We start from the raw sequence: 21861 nt of genomic DNA on the forward strand, positions 1-21861 counted from the left end.
CTTTATCTGATTGTTCATGGGGGAGTCAGAGGAGGTCCAATACCTAAACCCTGATTTGTATGAGCTCTACTAGTCATGCAACTCGCCGAAGTCGAGTTTTTTCTCAACCGGAGAGAAATGATGGGAATCTGGAGCTGTTGCGTGAATCCAACCTAGGATTCATGCGTTTTCTCTATCATGGAGTTAGTTAGTCTTTCTGTTTGATTATTTTCATTCAAAGTTTGAATTTGACTTATTTCAAATTTCAATTTCTCGTCTTCAGCTGGATATCAACTAGTTGTTATTTCTGTTTTCGTTTGTAATTTGAATTTTTGCACTTCCAACCTTCTTCTTTATAAAAGGAGGGATGATGAATAAGCAATGGCAGAGTTGAAGTTGAATTCATTTTTCTAAAGTGAGATGCTTCTATCTACTGGTGAGACGCCAGTTTTTTTTGAGAGTTTGAGTGTAGGTAAGACGCTTTCACCCATTCTTATCCCTATCCTACCCCTTTCCTGCATCAATAGGTAGTATGTAGCGGATAGTGCACGGGGCTGTTGAAAGTTTTATAGAAGAAAAAAATTGTTAAAGTTTAAAAGACGGCTGATCACAATGATCATCTTTTGATATTATACAAAAAAAACCAATTATAAAAAATCTAGCTCATTATTTATTCAAATTATTATTGATAAAATAAAAGTTATGCTTGTTGGTTGAGTTTTTTTTTTTCAATAGCAAACAATGAATTAAAAATGAATTTTATTCCCTGTTGGAATGGTTATTACAATGGAATAAAGATCAATATTAAATCATACCTTTTTGCTTGAAAATAAAGGATTTGAGTTTGAATATTGAATGGTGCATCCCTTGGAATTTAAGCTTGGATAATTATAGTGTAGATGGTTTCTCTCTTTTTTGTTATTGACTATTATAATTTGAAAGTTACGTGAATATTATAAACTGATTGAGTTTAAAAGCACCATGACTATGGTGATTGTTATTTACTGTTATTTAACAAATAATGACCAGTAGCAAAAAAAAAAATGCCTGTACTATATATTCAATTTCCTATTTATAAAATAAAAATTATATTTTAACTATTGATTGAAATTTAAATTATTGTCACCGGCAAAAAATGAATCTAGGATGGCCATAATGGTGGAACAAAGATCAAATATCAACTATTATTAATATATAATGATATAGCAATGGCTAGGGTTTACTTCAATCATAACGTAGGAACTCGGACTTGGCCATAATTGTCACCGTCTCTCTCTCTCTCTCTCCCTCTCTCTCTTAAAAAAATTCAATCCTAAAATCTTTGTCCGGATGCGGATCCTGGTAAGACCAGAGTAATGGCGGTTCGGGTTTGGATCCCAATTACTCGATCCATGTCGCTGCTCGCTTCCTCCTATAACGTTACTAGGGCTCTCGCCGGACTGCGTAAATCCTAGCCCATGGAGGACTCCGCGAGGAGTGGAGAAGGACTGCAAGCCTCGTGCTTGGAGGCCGAGGCTGCGACCGTTCCCCCTTCCACCCAAAGCCTCCACTCTTCTTCGCCTCCCCTCTCCAATCCTCTTCCCCACCCGCTGCCCGCCGCCGAGAGCTCACCGCCGGCCCCCAGGTTCGACCGCCACGCCGACCCCATGGCGGCCTTCTCCGGCCCCCATTGCTTCCCGAACCCCCCGCCGTCTCGCCCTAATGGTAATTTCCCTTCAAGATTATTATGAAATCAGGAACAGCTTTCATTATCCTGTCGTTAAATTATCATCAATTTCAATCCCTGCAACTTTTGTTATTCAATTTTGTAATTTACGCCTGTGAATTGCTCATATGCTCGATCGATTTTAGCATATTTGACATTTTTGCATCTTATTGTGATATTTCAATCTCTTTTCTTGCTGTTATGCTTGAAAAGTTACTGCGTGAGTTTAGGTGAATTTCCGGGATTATGGCCGTTGTAATATAGATTAATTAGTTTTCAACGAAAAGAGGCATCTACAGGTATGAGGCAACATCCTGTAGGCTCAGCTCCTTAATCTACTGTAGGTTAGTTTGGTTGGATGTAAGTTTTGGAAGTGCTAGGAGAAGATAATTCCTTGGGGTGAGTTCCAATTCCAGTTTTTGGGCACCATGCAGGTGATATTTTGGGGATGACAAAAAGCGAGACAGTCAATTTCTTTCAGCCGTGGTAAGGCATGGTTGATTCTGTGCATAATGCTGTATCCACAAAAAGGAACTCTGGGTCAATGGGAGTAATATATATCAGTAGCTATCCTTCAATTGCTCATCATTTTCCTAATAATTCCCTTCCATTTGTTCTATACTGTCAGATGTCTTTAATGACTCTGAAAGGACTTCATTTTGCTTCGACTGCCTTTCATTTCTAATTATCTCGGAAGATATACAGTGAGTTTTAGTTGGTATTTTGGGAGAAATTAAGTTAAAATGATGCTATCTTTATACCAAGTATCGGATGAACTAATGGCATGGATTCTAGTGATAGTTACTAGGAGAAAACTCTTTCAAGTCATGTTAGTGTGAATAAGGAAATACCTTTAGTAACTTTGACTAGTGAGATTTTGCAACCATTTGGAAGTTACCTACCTCACAAATGTGTTAATGATTATCATTTCATTTGATTATAGGGGTGGCAAATTGCTATGTATTCAAAAGTCGATTGCAAGAGTATGCACAGAAAGTTGGCCTTCCAACTCCTGAATATCAAACTGTGAAGGAAGGCCCTTCACATGAGCCTGTTTTCAAGTCAACAGTGATTGTTAATAATGTTAGATATGATTCTTTGCCTGGATTCTTCAACCGCAAGGCAGCCGAACAGTCAGCTGCTGAGATTGCACTTATGGAAATACACAAGTCAGGCCAGATGAAAGAAAATTTACCTACAGTTGTAAGTCCATTTTGCTTTTCATTTTACAGTTTGAGATGTTTCTCACAGAAAGTGTTTCTGGATGTTTATAGTTATATCTGCATGCAATTATAAAGTGCCCCTTTCCATGCATAATAGTGCTCGAGGAAGCAGGATTTTCTATGTATCTTTCATATCCCTTACCTGGTGATTGATATAGGAGTTGAAGCACGTCCGGCGGATATATTGTGGCTATATATTATTCTTCTTATCTCGTTCATATAATCCAATTTGTTCTCTCTAACTTGTTTGAGATGTGTTTGTCTTATCCATACTCTGAAGTCTGCTTGCGTAGGACTGTGATGCAATCAAACAACTTTAATCTAATAAGGTTCTTTTTTCCCTTCAATTTATTTTTTGCATCGAATGCTGTAAAAATTATAGAAAGGTGATGCTTAGCTTAAGATAGGTAGTGACTGCATTTCCTCAAGTGAATACATCTGAAGTTTGAAGTAATTATGTTTGATTAAAGTAGATGGATATCTGAGATTAACTTTTAAGGTTAATTTTAGGTCTTCTTTAAGGTTAGTTTTAGTCTTCTTATTACTCTACATTGGTCTAGGATGAAAAAAATGGGACAACTTAGATTTTTCCCCTTCTTTTTGGAGCAATACTAAACATGGTTTAGAATGATGGCTGTTATAATGTAACAATGGCCATTGTATTGGTTTCAGACATGGTCATTATGGCCATGGGCTTGCAAACCTGTTTCAGTACCCGGTACAAGTGCCATATTGGCATAGTATCAGTCGGTTTGGCATATCAACTCTCGATATGTCTCCTATACCAAGTATCGGTTCGGTATCAGTATGATATGGTATGCTAGGTACAAGAACATATGCAACATTGATTGCAATATTATCAAAGAAACCATGTCAAAGTTGTGAATAAATCAATATCCATGTATGTGGTTATATATCAATAATGTCGCCATATCTGGATTTTTGACTTTTCTTATGCTGGATGCCCTTGTTCATTTTGCCACAGGATATAATTCTTTTATGAATAAAAAATTGAAATTCATGGATTGGTGCTCTTAATATGTTAAGAAATGGACATGGATTATCTTCGGGTTGACACTATTTGAATGCTGGTTTTTGGGTTATATTTTGATAAATTATCACCAGGACATGGCCAAATTTGTAAATCGGATTGTGGCACCCATTCAAATTCTGTAGTGAATGAATTTTCAATTTAAGATAGAGTGTACCTTGGATAATTGGGGACTCATCTGAATGGAGCAGAGATCTTCTCTTGTAGTTCCAGTATGTCCACAAATGAATTTAATTATGATCATGTCATGTGGCTTGTGTGTTCCTCATCTAATTGGGCTTGTAAACACCCTTCAGTGGCTGAACTTTGAGTAAACAGGCATTTTAGTTTGGCCATTATTACATATTCATGTTATAAAATAATAGATTTGGAGGATTAGCATGTGTTAAGGTAATCTTTTCGTCATTATGCTTACCTGTTTCCACAGTATTCACATGTATCGAGTTACTCACCATTTAATTAATTCTTGATGTTACTTTATTATTGTGCTGTATGTTCCTTTTAAGGGACATAGAGTGGATCTAATTTCTGCAGTTTGTTTTCAGCATTTTAGGATGTTTAAAGTCAATTCATAATCTATTGTAAATATCTATTTTATTCATGCAGCAATGGGATGATTCTAGACTGAACTGTATCATATTCCTTGATTCTGGACATATTTTTTCTTGTCGTCCTGGGGGCCAGCCACACAAAAAGTCTCTATTCTTTTCTTTTCCTTTATCTCTATTCTTTTCTTTTCCTTTATCTCCGTGGTTGCATGTGCTTTTCATGCTAGACATCTGTCTAGCTTTACATGCTCAAAGATACCCATTAAGAGAACAATTTCTGAAAGATGATACAATTATGAAGGAGCACACACATAGACATGTGCCTATGCATGCATGTAGGGCTAGCTATATCTATTACATGTGCAGGACCTTGGATGCTTACAAGTTATCAAAGGATCATCCAACCTTAAAGTTCCTCTCTCTCTATATATATATATCTATCTATCTAGCCCCCCTTCCCTCCCCTCCCCTCCGTTCTCTCTGACCAACATGCTTATAACACCTAGCAACCCTCCTAGTCAGTTATCACCTTTTCACAATTAAAATTGATGGTTTTGTCGACCACAAGAATTCATTTGTTGGGTCATCAACTCTGATCAGTATTGTAAATCTTATGACCGAAAACTGTAATAACTTTCTTTTATAAAACTAGTTGAAGCACATGCAATGCACATGAGGTAGAATATGAGAGCATTTATGACCTTTACCACAACGATGCTGTCCATAGATCAAATTATTTCGTGGATTGGATTTCACTTGACTGTCTACGGCTCCATTGCGTGTGCTCGGGGTTGAAGTTTTCAAAGATTAGCAGCAATGAAATATTACTTAGACTTCTTTCGATAAAAGGTGACAAATGATTACTTAACTTAGCAGAATGTGGTTTAATTTTGTATGTATAATGCACAATGAAAAAGATGTTATCTTTTTCCTACAAAGGACATAAATAAACATCTATATGCTGATGGCTTCAAAGATTTGTTCTCTATAAATAGGCTCATGAAATAGCAAAGAGTCGATTACTTCAAATATTGGGTAAAGGTAGAGCAAGTGGTCTCTAGATATAAAGAGTTTGGATCTTCTTCATGTTGTCTAACTGGAGAGGTTCAATTCAAATCATGTGCCATTATTGTATGAGATGCAATTGAAGGCAAAAACCAAGAGTATGCTCCGGTATAGGTTGTGGAATTACAGTGCAATTTAGCATTTTTAGGCTCAATTTCTTACCAGTCTTGATACTAAAATTTAGTCATAAGTTATAATTATTTTTTATTGCCATAGAGAAAAAACCTACTATAGGTACCATCACGTGCTCACTAATTCCATTTAAGATGTAATGAGTAATCATATTTAAACTTCCATTTTTACCAACCTTAAGTTACTTATCACTAGCAAAAGATATTCTCCCATACCACCCTAAATTTTATCTCGTAATCACTACTATTTATTTTTTATCTTTCAAATTACAACAAAAAACCTAAGTAAATCAAAACAATACTAGAAAAAGTCAAAGCCAATCATTCTATTGAGATGGGAAGTCATCAAGATGGAGCATGCATTGAAGATGCCTCTAGGCTCATGGCTTTTTCTCTTTTCACCATAGTGTTGCTAGCCTGTACCTCAAAATAATGAGGGATGCAGGGTTTCACTTAAGCAGGGGAAACAATAGGCCAGTAAAGAGCTTAGTTTGTATCATGCTACTTGTGTTACTCTTAATTTGTGAAGTTGTATCTCTTAACATGTAAAGTCTATGGTAACATTACCTTATTTTAATAGATGGCGAACATAAAATTTTACAAGAAATTTGTATTTGTTGCTAAAGATGCAATTACTGTGAACTTTTAGAAACGAGATTCTACTTGCAAAGTCAGTTGCTAAAGCATGATATTGTCTAATATTAGATTGAGTTGGCAAATCTTGGCCTAGTCTAGTGTGGAAGCTGAATTTTTGGCATCATTAGCTTTTCTAGCTTGATATTACAATCTTGTATTATATATAAACATGAAAAAAATCGCTATAGCCATTCATTCAATTGTCTATGTATTGTCTGGTACAAACATATTTAGAAGCCATGGGATTGATCCTTCTTGCGTGCACATCATCTAATATAATTATTTATTTATTTTAGATATCTACTAATTAATTAACTTCCATATAGTCTATTTTTTTTATAGGCAACTAGTGCATGAGGCTCTATCTACTGTAGGACGTTGGGGGAACTGTCCCAAATTGGAAGCGGTTTCTACCATTTTGTGTTGTATCGGTGACTCACTGGTATGGTTCTGGCAACGGAAATGAAATCCATTGCCAGAGGCAGAGAAGGAGAAGAAAAAGAGAGAGAGAGAGCGGGAGAGAGAGGGAGGCCAGCGGAGGGCCGGTGGAGGCTGGCGTTGGGCCTCCGCCGACCTCCCTCCCTCCCTCCCCGTCTCCCTCTCTTTTTTCCTCTCAGCCTCCACCGGCCTCCCTCCCTCCCCCGCTCTCTCTCTCTTCCTCTCTCGTTCTCTCTCTCCCCCGTCTGTTCAACTGTGTCAGTATGGGCCCGGCTCGGCACAGGCCCGTACCGATTTGTCCCGTCAGAAAACTGGTACGGTGCCTGGTACCGGTTTTGCCAACGTTGGGGTAGGGTCAGATGTACGTTGCCTTCTCCCCACGAGTGGAGAGGCTATTTCTATATCTCGAGCTCGTGACTTCCATGTCACAATGGAACAATCTAGTTTTTTACATATTGATTATATTTAAATTTACATTTTAAATATTAATATTTCTAGAAATAGCGATAATAGGGTTGCTAATGGGTCAGGTCAATTTGCAATCTGAACAAGTCCTCATTTGGTTAAACCTAACCCGACCCTATTTTTTGAACCCATCAATCAAGCCTAAGTTTAGAAAGATAACTCATTTAAGAAAGTGAATCAGCCTAAGGAGGGCAATATATTTCCTATCTAACCTAGACTAGACTTTGACCCATATACTACCCAAGTCTGGTATATGTAAAACATTGGATGACTTGACCTAACTTGACCCAGTTTTGCTTGAAGCTTATCCCAAAAACTCGAACTTTAAAATCCCTAAACCCGCTGTTATTTGTCTTATTGCCATGTTAGTCAGATTGTAGATTGGAAACTAAAACTATACTTTTGTAGACTGAAGGTTTAATTAAGGTTGAACCATTTTCTTATTGCAATATAAGTAGTAGAAATCCATATTAACGTACTTTTACTAAACCTATGTACTTCTTATCCATATCATTATTAGTTTTCTTTCTAAATATATGATGAATATTGTATTTTTCTATTCTTGCATTAGGCCCTTACCTTGACCCTAACCTATGTAGACCTTGAATCGAATGCATATGGTTGGGTATAGGTCATCTTTGACCCAACCCACCCAATATATGAACCTGACCAAACCTAACCTAGTTCATCGATTGGTTGTATAAGGTCTAAAATTGTGACCCAAAATGAAATTGGGTCTGAGTTAGGACCATGTTTATCTCGGTCCCGACTTGGCTCAGTTGTAGGTCAAGCATTAAAGGGGAAAGAAGGGGAAACACACACATTTAAGGCAGCTCTTCCTCTCTCTTTTTTCTTCCATTTTTTTTGTCCCTAAAAGGATAGACATGTTATGGATTTTGTATTGCAGTTACGAATATTAAACAAGATCTTTCTTAATTGCAATCATACTTTCCTTATTTGGATTTTGAATGTTTGTTTGTATTGTTGTATTAGACATTTTATTGTATTTTTCTTTTTCTGATAGATGACAATGAGCTACAAAATGAGGGGTGGGGGTGGGGATGGTATCGAAGACTTTACCAATTTAGAAGTTGGCACCTTCTGTATCAGACTTCTTAAGAAACTCTATGATGCATAAAATGTTGAATATTATATGATGTATTATGATCCCACCAAGATGCTTTTGAGATAGATCATGCGGATTGACTTAAAACATTTTTTTAACTTAAATAGCCTCCTACCAATTCTGTTTGGGGAAGGGAAGATAGATAGATAGATAGAGAGAGAGAGAGGAAAGAAAAACCAAGAGAATGCATGGGATAAGACTGAAAGGTGCACCCACATACATCCATCCCAACATTGGGGTTACAAATTTCCCAGTCGGCATTCATAGGGCTATCAAATGAACGAGCCATTTGCTAGTGACTCATGCATGGGATGCTGAATCAACCAGTTCCGGTCGGTTCAGCCTGTACCGACACCGGTATGGTATAGCATATAAAATCGGTTCCGTATTTGTTCCGGTGCGAACCGGAAGGATCCCACCAGCCCAAGCGAATTTTTTCTACGCGCCCGTGCATGGGGAAGAGCGCCCATGCGGGCTGCCCATTTAATGCCACGTGTGGGAAGAGCGCCCGCGCGGGTACCGAACCGGAGACGCGCGCGGACGCATAGTTGTTTTTTTGGGAATCGCGCGCAGACGCGTGAGTGGAGAATCGCGCGCCCGCGCGCAATTCCCGCACAGGGAACTGAACCCACGCGGTTCTCCTCATGGGGCAGCATGCCCATGCGGGCTAGCAGCCCGCGTGGGCCGCGGACACGTTGTTTTTTCTTTTGTTTTTTTTTTGTTGACGTTCGCCGCGGTCTCATCCGCACGCGCGTCTCCGATTCGGTACCGGTTCCAACCGGTATCAATATCGGTGCCCACCGGTATGTCGGTACGATCAATCTGACAGACCTTGGACTCATGTTGGCTAGATTCCGGCTTGTTCGATTAGTTAAAAAGTTAATATGATCCGAGTTTTAGAGCTTGAATTTTAAACAAGCTTAGCATGTGCTGGGGCAAGCTCACATATATTTAGCTCAATATGGTTTGAAAAATTAAAAAGGACAAAATTTATATGCTGTGTAACTTATTTATTTTGTAAGGAATATATTACTATATTTTATTTCTGGTATGTTAACTTGGGCTATATAAGAGTGCATGTATATTACCTATGGGATCTTGATCTAGTGGCTTTAATGCTTTCATACTTGGAGGCTTTACAACCCTCAACCATTTGATCTAATGATTAAAATTAAGGTTTGGAATCTCGGTATGAGATCTTGTATCGGTACCATGTTGATATAGTGTTGGTACACTTGGTATAGGGTCGGTTCAGCATATCGAGACTCGATGTGCCCCTGTACAGAGTCTTTGTTCGGTGCTAGTAAGATATGCTCAATAGAGAGCGGTATGCACTGGTACGGCGAACCTTGATTAAAAATTACCAAGACTTGAAGCCATTCATGCTTGCCCTAACATCATCTTATTAGTAAGGGCGTTACCTGGTACCTATCCCATTTTTTCTTCTCACCTCTCCCTCACTTATCTCCTAATCTCCAAGCAGTCAACCATCCCCAAACTCCTACATTGCCTTAATCTTCCAAACCCACATTAGTCTCCTTAGTTCCTGTCGCCTTCCTTGCCTCCCTCCCTTGCCGCTCTGGTGGTGATGTGGCTCGAGATCAACAATGGAAGCTGTCTCCAACTCATGCTAGCATCTCTCCAATCTTGTTTGAAGTAATGCCTACCTCCTCACTCTCAATTCCTAATGACTGAAGAAGAAGGAGAGATCAAACTCCCCGTCTCTGCTATGCTTATACTGCTAAAACAGGATACTTTAGTATTCGGGATTTAGTGTTTGTATAAGTCAACTGTAATTTTCAGATTCTACAGGCTTTATGTATAATCCTAAGGTCGTGAGGTTAGAGGATTTTATTACTTGGATTGCATCACTGCAATATTACATATGATACATGGATTATTCTGTGCCATTGTTGACTTGGACATCTTTTTTGGCCAAAGGGAAACATCTGGTCATATTTCTGCCTGGCTTTGAACCAGTGGTCGAGGGAAGGTAGTCAAGAAGGCACCATGAATTTGCTTTTCTCAAGAGAAAGGACACTTGTGTAGAAGCCCAATGTGTGCTGGGTTTTCTGATATTTGGGTGGCACTGGAAGTATGAAATTGTCAAAATGTAGGAATTGCCAATATTATATGATGTCTACTGTGTTTGATTGTCTTTTTCTTATGTGAGCTGATGCAGTGATGCAGTATTTAACATCTTCAAGTTCTTCCAGGTTGAAATCATGACTTAAATCATTGCTGATTCCTTAGATTTTGCAATGCTGACAAGATTTAAATATCATGTGTGGTTTATGTTTGGTTGTATTAGCAGTCAAATTTTGTAATTTGCCCCTCAAAGGTTCTCATTTACCTCCTAGGCTGGTGATCTTGGTAATTTGGTTTTTCCAGTCAAGCTCAAGAAATGTAAATGGTTTTGCATTTCATACCCACTGTCTACTTCTGTCTCTATCATTGCACCATTGACTGATATTTTCTACATCTTTTTATTTCATAAAGATGATCATTTGACTCAGCGGATTAAAGGTAGGGATTGATTAGTGGTTTTATGTTAATGCATAAGGGCTCAAGGCATCCAGTGGCACAACTAGTAGGATAGGCAGCTGCCATAGACTTCTCAAAGATCTCAACTCTTGTTATAGTAGCTTCCATCTTTCCTTCCCCATTTGTGTACCCTCAATCTAAATCCTACCATATTTATTTGCTGACCTCTTGAATCACTGCCATTGCTGGTTTTCATGTTAGGAAGATCACTAGAACCAAGGGTGGAAATAGGGGGCTTACCCATTATATTCCCTTAGAAGTCGTCAATTCCCTTTAAATTAATATTCTCTCCTGCCTTCTTTATTCAACTGGCCTCACCTAGCATACTTTTTTATTCACCTACCTGTCTGGAATCATTGCATAGTTGCCAAGGGAGTAAATCAGAGGTTGATGAATGATGATTAAATCTGAAGTTTGTGTAGTGGATGATGGGAAAGCTTGCTCATGTCTATTGCCTATGCAAACATTTAGATCTACTAACTCTAGATTAGGAGTGATTACAGAATTTGGGTTATCTATGCATTCTGATGGTATTTGGAATAGTTTACCATAAACCTTGCAGTTTTGGGAGCCAATGTTGCCCATAGAAGCTTGGCATACTTGAACTATGGCAGGAGGCACACAGAGAGCTTCAATGAATGACCACACACTTTTAATGTTGTCTTCACTCATCGTTGCTGCTGCTGCTGTTGCTGCTCTCTCTCTCTCTCACTCACTCACGTGTGAGCGGACATGCACATGCACTCCAGAGTCCAAAAAGATACTGTTTTAAGAACAAGGTCTAACTTACCTTGGTGTAGGCCTTCCTTCAGATAGTTTTTTGCATTTTTACACTTTTCTAGAAGCTTTTTATGTGCAATTTGTTTCCTACAAATTTTAAAATGATATGTTACAAAATTGTTGAGAAAGTAATAGTTGCCATTTGAAATGATGTAAGGTCCAAGATAATATTGTATCTAGATTGAACATTTGAACATTTGAGTGAAAGGTCTCTAGTTATTTATTTACATTAGACATGCTGGTTCTTGTTTAAATACTTTTTACTTTGCTTATCCTTTTCTTTACATATTTTTGCTTGCTTTAGGTTTGCAATATATTCCCATGTGCCTACATATTATTTGGTTACATTAACATGCTTTTTAAAATGCAAGGTTCTCTCTAGTCAGGTGCATTCTACATCATCAATTTAGACCCAGTAAACTTGGGCTGGTTATCAGTTATGCTAAGATAAAGACATGCTCTCTAGGCTTCAATTGCATGGTTTATGTTCATAATTTTAGTGAAAATTAACAACTCAGCTAATAATAGGGTAGAAAACCTATACAAGTAATACACTGCTAAATCTTGAAAAGGTTAACCCATGGACACAACTAGGGGTACTTATATTTTGGTTTCAATGTATAGTAAATGCAAACATGAGGCATTTAAATGAAATGAAATCGAAGAAGTTGTTATGCTTTAGGATATATTGTTTTATCTGGGATCTAGATGAGATTGCATGTCATTTTGGCTTGTAATTTTCTGCCTCAGAGATGCATGCAGATCTTACATCAAAACTTACCTTTTCTTTTCTCATTCAATGCTTGTTCTAGATAGTGGAAACTTGTGGGTTTCTTTTTGTTTGAATGAGCATAAACTGGTATGTGGTAACCCTTCCTGCCAATTGTTATTGATAGTAGAATCCTTGCATGCCTGGTTTTCTCGTAGCTAGAAATTTAATCCTGATTTACAGACACTTGATATTGGGCTGAGTATTAGATTTCATTGCTTCTCTAATTTTGATGGAAGAAGCTTTTGTCCTCAAAGTGAGCTGTATAGATGGTATAAAATCTATGTATGTTTATAAGTGGGAAGTGGGTTGCGATAGGTGGTTGATTTTGGGGTGTATAATGGAGAGGTTGCCTGTTCATTATGATGTGGTGTTGTGAAGATTTTAAAGATGGTTGATCGGATGTAGAGAGACAAGTTGAATCGTGAATTTGCTCACTCTGATCTGCCAGTATAGTTTTATCTCTACCTTTCAGATGCTGGAAAAGGTGCTTATTGGAATTCCTATGGAGGAGTGGGAGAGATTATTTTCTATAGATTCCCATTTTGATCAAAATACAGTTCTCCAAGGATGATGGTGGAGAAAGATGCTTACAGCATTTTGGATGGACGGGAGGGATGTTTTTGGCTTTAGGAGTATTCAAGTATCTGTATCCATTTGACTGGAATAAAACTTGTCCAAGAAAGATGCTGGGCTAGGGAGTCATAGTTTGAAGATCAATCATGTGTTAGTTAATTGAGTATGAAAATTGAGCCGTGAGACTAAGAACTAGGGGACTGGCTTAAGTGATGGGTCCTTTGTTTGGTGATAAATAGCCTACTTAACTCAATGGTTAGAGTATTGCTTTCATATGGCGGATGTCATTGGTTCAAATTCAATAGTGGGTAGAACTTATTAGATACTGAAATCATTTGAATGATATCTAATAAGTTTTTCTACCCATTTTCCTTCTACCTTTTTCCAGGTCACGACTATTCATAGCTATTACTTTGACACCAAAGAAGAGTTCGACCCAATGCTTTATTTCTGGGTTGATCCTGTTCGACATTAAAAGTATATTGATTGTTCCCCAATAACTGAATACTTTTTTCTATAAATACTGCACATTTGATTCCATCCATAAATCCATTTTCTTCCCTATGAGTTCCAGTATCGATAAGAATTCTAGTGCACTTCAATCCAAACAAGCAATAAGTAAGATGAATATCTTTTTCTTTCTATTCTATAAGAAATTAAATTAAGTAATCAGGGCTAAAGCCCATGCATATGGAGAGGAGCAAAGGACAGATGTGCCAGTTAGATGATAAAACACTTTGGTATTGCTTCTAGATCAGAATACAAATGATGAACCAGAGGACATGGAGCCATCTCATTATTTTTCTGTAAAGAAAAATATGGTGGACTAATTGATCTTTACATCGGTTTATGAAAGAGCCCAATGCAACAAATGCATATTAAATATCTTTGATTTTGTCATTTTGAAATGTCTGCTTCAACCGCTGTTTCACCTTCCAAAAAGCTAAGTTGGCTTGACGAGCGCAGATGAAGAAGCAGGAGCAAGAAAACCAATAATCTCTTTCTCGTCCTTTGATTTAAGTTATAAGGGGTCAACCAAATTCTGATTTGAGTGCTGGAACCCTACCTTCTTTTCCTCAAAAGGGTATGATATAGCTCTTAGGCCGAGCCCCTCGGCATGACTTATATAAGGCCCAGGAAAACCTGGATGGGGATTCTAAAAAGAGTAGTCTAATGTTACGGATGAAGAATCTACTTTTTCATATCCAGCTTTTGATTAAGTAGGGCCTTTAGTCACCTCTCCCATTCTCTGAGTCCCTTTCTTTTTGCTTACGGCATTGCCACTCCTTTTGGCAGTGTTGGGGGAAAAAATAGACCACCCCACACGTACAATTAAAGCACCCAAATCTGACAAGCCTGAGCTCATCATGCAAGCCGAGCCCAGAAGGCCGAGCCGAGCTCATCATACAGGCCGAGCTCAGAAGGCCGAGCCGAGCTCATCATGCAGGCCGAGCTCAGAGAGCCGAGCCGAGCTCAGAAGACTGAGTCGAGCTCATCATCCATGCTGCCGAGCTCAGAAGGCCGAGCCGAGCTCAGAAGACTGAGCTCATGCAGGCCGAGCCGAGCTCAGAAGGCCGAGCCGAGCTCATTCAAGCCGAGCTCAGAAGGCTGCCGAGCTCATCCATGCTACCGAGCACAGAAGGCCGAGACCAGAAGGCTGCCGAGCTCAGAAGGCCGAGCTCAGCAGGCCGAGACTAGAAAGCTGCCGAGCTCAGAAGGCTGCCGAGCTCAGAAGGCCGAGCACTACAGGCCGAGACCAGAAGGCTGCCGAGCACAGAAGGCTGCCGAGCTTAGAAGGCCGAGCACAGAAGGCCGAGCTGATCTCAGAAGGCCGACCTCGTCGTCTATATGCTGCGGCCATGCCCTGCAGCAGCCTCACCGCACCATGCTTTACTTGCCGGCCACGCCATGACATATCAATCAGGGACCATACCCTGCTACGACTGTCAACGCCTCACCATTCCCAAGAATGTACTGCACTGCGCACCACAAGCAATCTCTGGCTACGCGCCATCTCCTCCCATGATGGGAACGGGCCATCCACGGCAACTCATTACTTCACACGCCCACGTCCAATCGTGACAGTAACCCATTAATTCGCTCAGTCACATCACAGGTAACCCTACCACTCTCCCTATAAAAAAGAGGGCTTCGGACTTCGAAATACAGTCCTTCTCCTTCTCCAAAATTAAGCCTCCCTTTGACTTAAGCATCGGAGGGCCGGCGCCGGAAACCCCGGCCACCGGCATTTTTTGCAGGTCTCCCGGAGGACGCCGCCCGCCGACGGACCGCCGCCCGCCAGTTCTCGCCGGAGCTCCTCCTCAGCCGACGGCCGCCCCCGGGTCCAATTTCCAGCAACAGTTGGCGCTAGAGGAAGGGCCCGAGTTGCGGCCATGAAACTAAGGAGCAGAGGAGTCTTTAACACCTCTCGGCATCATGCTCCAAGTCCCGAACGCTCAGTCCAGAATTTACCACCAAGATCTCCGGTAGATCAAGTTCCACAAGTCCAACCCGAGCACTTCGACGTGCTAGTGTAGCAAGTCCAAACGCTAGCCATTGCAGCCCAAAGCCTGCAACAAATGGAGGCCCCTCCTGTGCCGCCTCCACGGGTTCATATTAAGCAGAGGAAGAAACTTTCTCCCGAGCCATCTCGAATCAGGCATGGCTCCCGCTGCAACGACGTATGTGGGGGCAACCAGTGAGAAGTAGTAGCCCAAGTCTCACGTTAACGAGTTGAAGGAAAAGAGAAATAAAAGCTGAGGTCTGGAGAAGGAGAGTTATGGAGCTTTAAAATGGGATTGTGAGCCTCTGTGGCAAAGGGTACAGCCCCATTAAATCTCATTATCCTTCCAAGTCTTCTGTTTTCCGGCAGCAAGAAACCAGCATGTACTCCCTCCTCACGGGCGTAAGTCCTCAGGACGGCGCCCGCGACGTTACTCTCCTTCAGAGCGTTGCCATCACCGAAGCCCCCGCTGAGCTCAGAAGGCCGAGCCGAGCCAAGCTCAGAAGACTGAGTCGAGCTCATCATCCATGCTGCCGAGCTCAGAAGGCCGAGCCGAGCTCATCATGCAGGCCGAGCTCAGAAGGCCGAGCTGAGCTCATGCAAACCGAGCTCAGAAGGCCGAGCTCAGCAGGCTGCCGAGCTCAGAAGTCCGAGCGCAGAACACCTCCCAGAAAATCGAGCCAAAGAAGGCCGGTGCTGAGCCAAGTCCTGAGGGACTTCGAAGCTCGAGAGCCATCAAAATATCTTCAAAAGGTACAGGACGCCACTTTGGCTTCAAATAATTTCAATATTTCATCTATTTTCAGGTTGGAGAATCCAAAAAACGACCTATGGGTATCCCTATCTCCAACGTCGCCCCGCTTCGAATAAGGGCGCACGATCACCAACAAAGTCCATCTCCTGTATGTATCTCCAATGATGCCCCGACTAAGTTCGGGATGCCCCGAGTGTCGACAGTGCGTGCCCAGACCCCTCGATACTTCGAAAAGACGGGGTAGTACCTTCGCGGCCCTCCGTGGCGCTCAACACCAACAACGGGGTAGTACCTTCGCGGCTCCCCGTAGCGCCTCCTAGACTAAGGTCGAGATGCCCCGAGTGTCTACAGTGCGTGCCCAGACCCCTCGACACTTCGGGAAGATGGGGTAGACCTTCGCGGCCCTCCGTGGCCCTCAACACCAACAACGTGGTAGTACCTTCGCGGCCTCCCTAGCGCCTCCTCGACTAAGGTCGAGATGCCCCGAGTGTCGACAGTGCGTGCCCAGACCCCTCGACACTTCGGAAAGACGGGGTAGTACCTTCGCGGCCCTCCGTGGCGCTCAACACCAACAACGGGGTAGTACCTTCGCGGCCTCCCGTAGCGCCTCCTCGACTAAGGTCGAGATGCCTCGACGAGTCGACAGTGAGCCCGAGCTCTCTCGACCTCGGGATGACGGGGTAATACCTTCGCGGCCTCCCAAAACGTTCGTGATTAACAACAAAGCACCCCCAAAATGTTCGTGGATAACAACAAAGCAACGCCCACACAGATCTCCAATGGCAACTATTTCTCCTATTGTGCCGGTGTCCCTAGAAAGCGGACCCCGAACAAAAGAGCGTCCGCAAAAGTTAGTCGAGGAGCAAAGCTGCCGACCTCAGCGTGAGACGCTCGACTCCGACAGTAAAAAAAGGGCTCATGGCCTGAATTTTTGCCTTGTCAGCTAGGAGAAGTGCGACGCGGAAAATCTGTCGCGTCGTCTCGACGTTCTCGAGAGCTAAGTCGACCACAAGCCAAAGAAGGCTGCTGAGTCGACCTGAAGCACTTGACTCCAACTGCATGAGAGGTACACCCTACTTGGCACGCACATCTCCATATATATTTGGCTATATTACAGGATGATCGACGACTGGACTACTTTCTTCGCCCGAGCCAAAAAGTAGCTCAAACTCGGAAGTCGGGGGTAGTGTTAGGGAAAAAAATAGACCACCCCACACGTACAATTAAAGCACCCAAATCTGACAACAAGCCTGAGCTCATCATGCAGGCCGAGCCCAGAAGGCCGAGCCGAGCTCAGAAGACTGAGCCGAGCCGAGCTCAGAAGGCCGAGCCGAGCTCATCATGCAGGCCGAGCTCATCATGTAGGCCGAGCTCAGAGAGCCGAGCTCAGAAGATCGAGCTCATGCAGGCCGAGCCGAGCTCATGCAAGCCGAGCTCAGAAGGCTGCCGAGCACAGAAGGCCGAGCTCAGAAGGCCGAGACCAGAAGGCTGCCGAGCACAGAAGGCTGCCGAGACCAGAAGGCTGCCGAGCTCAGCAGCCGAGACTAGAAAGCTGCCGAGCTCAGAAGGCTGCCGAGCTCAGAAGGCCGAGCACAGCAGGCCGAGACCAGAAGGCTGCCGAGCTCAGAAGGCCGAGCACAGAAGGCCGAGACCAGAAGGCTGCCGAGCACAGAAGGCTGCCGAGCTCAGAAGGTCGAGTACAGAAGGCCGAGCTGATATCTGAAGGCCGACCTCGTCGTCTATATGCTGCGGCCATGCCCTGCAGCAGCCTCACCGCACCATGCTTTACTTGCCGGCCACGCCATGACATATCAATCAGAGACCATACCCTGCTACGACTGTCAACGCCTCACCATTCCCAAGAATGTACTGCACTGCGCGCCACAAGCAAGCTCTGGCTACGCGCCATCTCCTCCCATGATGGGAACGGGCCATCCACGGCAACTCATTACTTCAAACGCCCACGTCCAATCGTGACGGTAACCCATTAATTCGCCCAGTCACATTATAGGTAACCCTACCACTCTCCCTATAAAAAAGAGGGCTTCGGACTTCGAAATACAGTCCCTCTCCTTCTCCAAAATTAAGCCTCCCTCTGACTTAAGCATCGGAGGGCCGGCGCCGGAAATCCCGGCCACCGGCATTTTTGCAGGTCTCTCGGAGGACGCCGCCCGCCGACGGACCGCCGCCCGCCAGTTCTCGCCGGAGCTCCTCCTCCTCAGCCGACGGCCGCCCCCGGGTCCAATTTCCAGCAACAGGCAGCATCTACTAATTCGTTTAAATTCAATTTCTTGATCTTCAATATTTGGAAATTTATGAAATTCTTCCGTCAAGCCCTGATTAATGAATCTATAAAATCTCTCAAATTGAATCCGACTAAATGTAGGTATTGTATACATTCCCTTATTTCCATTCTAGAGCATCTTAATCTTAAGTTTCCTGCTTATCGAAAAAATCCTATTATTGACTCACTATTCATCGAACTATACGGTTCGATCTACCAATGATAGAATGTATATTCTGTTTACCGGGTCACATGAAATTTCAGCCAATTCCATATATGTAATGTATTTTATACGTATGAACGGAAACGAGACGGAGGAATGATGGGCATTTTCGATGCAAGTTCGAATTATAGAGGGTGTTTTTATTTCAACTGGATCATGAATAGGTCTTGGGTTCTCATGTGGACAGACTCATTTAAGAAGTGGACAGAATCATCTAAGAAGTTTACACAGGGTTCATCATTAGAGTGGTGGAAGTTGATGGAGTCAAGTTTTGGACAGACATGCTGTGAAATTGTTCTGTTCCCTAAACTGGTAGCTGATGTAGAAATTTAAGGGCTGGGGAAATGGGTTTTAAGTGTTTGAGGTATTCAGATCCGTATTTTCAGTCAAAAAACCCATGCTATTGAGATGTTAATGGATGGAGAAGTCTATGATTTTATTAGTGGCTATTGTTGGGGTTGATAGGGAGGGTCAAACTCTAGACTGGAGATGGTAAATGAGAGAATTTTTTCCCTTTCGTTATGAAATAATATTTTTTTTCTTATAAAGCTCATGGAGGTTGTTATTTTAGAAGGAAAAATAATTGAGAAGAAAAAACTTGTCTGTAAGTCCAGTTTTACTATTACAAAACAAACATTTGTTAAGATACAGCATTCAAGGAAATATCGTTCTCATGGACAACCTAGCAACACGAGGGGCTGTTGCATGGAACGGTTTTTTGGGATAAAGAAGATGAGTCCATTTTGACAGGGCCTATTTGAAAATTGGTTTCATAGTTATGCATGTTTATTGGTCTTCTTGCAGCTATGCTTTGTCCTGCCTCCTGTTCTGTGTCCTTTTTTAACCCAAGATTTGGAAGTGCATAAAAGGTGCTGCCACATATCCTATATGCTCTCTCGAGTGAAGTTTTCCCGCCTGTCTTGTATAGTCAAACTTTTGTAGGGTTGTTCCACTGCTGAATGAAGAAAGGGGCTTGTCTAAGTCTGTGATTTGTACTAAAGAATGTGGAGCAATTCCATCTGTCAATCATCTTCTTCACTTGATTCAAGCATGTGAACAAGACAGCCTATTTGGTTGATTCCAAGTTCACTTGATTCAAGCATGGTATTTGACACGAGTTGTGTGTAATATGTGCTCATTCAGATCAGTGCAATTAGTCTCTGTCAAACCAAACAGCTCTATAGTTGTTTAAAATTTAAGTTCATTACTTGCTGAGTCCTTACATGTCTAGGTATTATGTGGAAAAGGATTTGCACCTTGTTCCATAAGATCATAACAGATGCTTACAGTAACCAGTTTCTCATGATAGGGCCCATTTGCAGTATCGTAGATCTTCATGTTTTAGTCTTCTTCTTTAGTTTTAACATCAGAAACTGTTATCTGCAGCATGAAACTGGCCTATGCAAAAATCTGCTTCAGGAGTATGCACAGAAAATGAATTATGCAATCCCGTCCTACGTATGCAATAAGCAACCCTCCGGGACAAATCCATTTACATGTACTGTTGAGGTCGGTGGGATTCAGTATATTGGAGCTTCTGCAAGAACAAAAAAGGAAGCAGAGATAAAAGCAGCACGAACAGCTCTTCTAGCAATCCAGAGTAGGCTACTAGCTATTATCTATTTGCTTGAACATAAAAGGCTTTGCCTGGATTTCTCCACATTTTCAATATGATCTGGTCTTGTCCTTTGCAGGACAGTCAGAGACAGGAACAAATGGTGCCTCGCAGTATGCTGTTCTTCCTAGCAAGAAGAAGGGGAAAGAGCAGGAAACAAACACTGAAGCCGTGAAACAACTTAAACCCAAGAAGACTAATTTTAAGAAAAAATGGTCTAAAAGGAGATTTGCTCGAAATAAAGATGAGCGGGTGGTGCAATCCACCAATGATGAACTTGGAAATGTTGAGATAAATGATGCTTCAAGGGTTTCCGGCAATGATGCTGGGATGTCCGAGGTGAGCAAGGATTCTCAAGGTCAGGTTGGGGGATCGGTCATATTTGAGAATCAGCAAGGTCTGAACATGCCATCAATGGAGACCAATGGACATTGCCATGACAAACAAGAGGGACTGGATTTTCATTGCAGCGGGCAAGGTAGCTCCAACATGGACGCTTCAACAAGAGTGATGGGTGAAAATATGAGGTAGTTTTGGGATTTCACCTCCAAAAAAGCTAGAAAATTCACCTGTGAGGAACTAGCTTAGAGTCAGGTGAAGGGTAGATTCTGGTTTAGCGGTAACTGATTTGTGCATTGGAGTGCCCAAGGCTCAGATTCTCAGATTGTAGTAGCATTTCCGACTTGGATTCAGTGATTTGCCTCTCTTATAGGTGTCTTCTTTTACTCTCTCATACAGGAATGTAGTTGCGTTTCTGACAGATTCAGTGAATTACCTCTCCTTACCCGTCCATTGTTTTATATTCGAAGAAAGAATATTTATCATTAATATGACAATTTCTAGCTGAATCGTATATTTGGTTAATGAAGAGGTAATCGTTGTACTTTGGCATTTCTTGCAATGCTGTCATTATCTTGTCATATAATTGACCACAAGATTTTTTAACCGTGAATTGTGTCTGGTTGTCATAATAGTGTCACTAACTCCTTTTGCTTTGTGAATTTGTAACCAAAATAATGGCATAACCTTTCGATTTCTGAATCTAAAGAAATTGGATATTGGAGTTGATCAATTTGTGGTCTCTAGAGAACTGCCTTGGTTCTTGTCCTAACTTTATATATATTACTGTAATTAGTATTATAATATTATTATAATTAATCATATAAAATAAAATAATATTGGTATAATACTGCACTAAATACTAATTATATTATATTCTGATATTATTACTATATGTTATAATATTGATAGTATATTATTTATCATATTACAATTAACATAATGTTAAATTACTATAGCATTAATTATTATATAATATCATAATTATAAAATTAAAAAAATATTTAGATATCCTTTCAATTTGAGGCTAACTTTCTTGTAGTATCATTTTTGTTTAGAAAGTATTAGTACCATCTAAGTTTAGGAAGTTTCGAAGTGGCTTCTGAA

General features: G+C 41.4%; 1 protein-coding gene across 1 annotated transcript; it reads left to right on the top strand.

Moving 5' to 3' along the window:
- The first annotated feature begins 1329 nt into the window (after nucleotides 1–1329).
- Nucleotides 1330–21324, top strand: LOC103720145 (double-stranded RNA-binding protein 8-like). Its single transcript, XM_039123516.1, has 4 exons — nucleotides 1330–1683; nucleotides 2628–2887; nucleotides 20187–20400; nucleotides 20495–21324. The coding sequence occupies exons 1-4, from the start codon at nucleotides 1437–1439 to the stop codon at nucleotides 20944–20946; spliced, it is 1173 nt and encodes a 390-aa protein (XP_038979444.1). The 5' UTR covers nucleotides 1330–1436; the 3' UTR covers nucleotides 20947–21324.
- Nucleotides 21325–21861: the final 537 nt, after the last annotated feature.

This window comes from Phoenix dactylifera, chromosome 1 (assembly GCF_009389715.1).
Source record: "Phoenix dactylifera cultivar Barhee BC4 chromosome 1, palm_55x_up_171113_PBpolish2nd_filt_p, whole genome shotgun sequence".
NCBI classification, from domain to species: domain Eukaryota; kingdom Viridiplantae; phylum Streptophyta; class Magnoliopsida; order Arecales; family Arecaceae; genus Phoenix; species Phoenix dactylifera.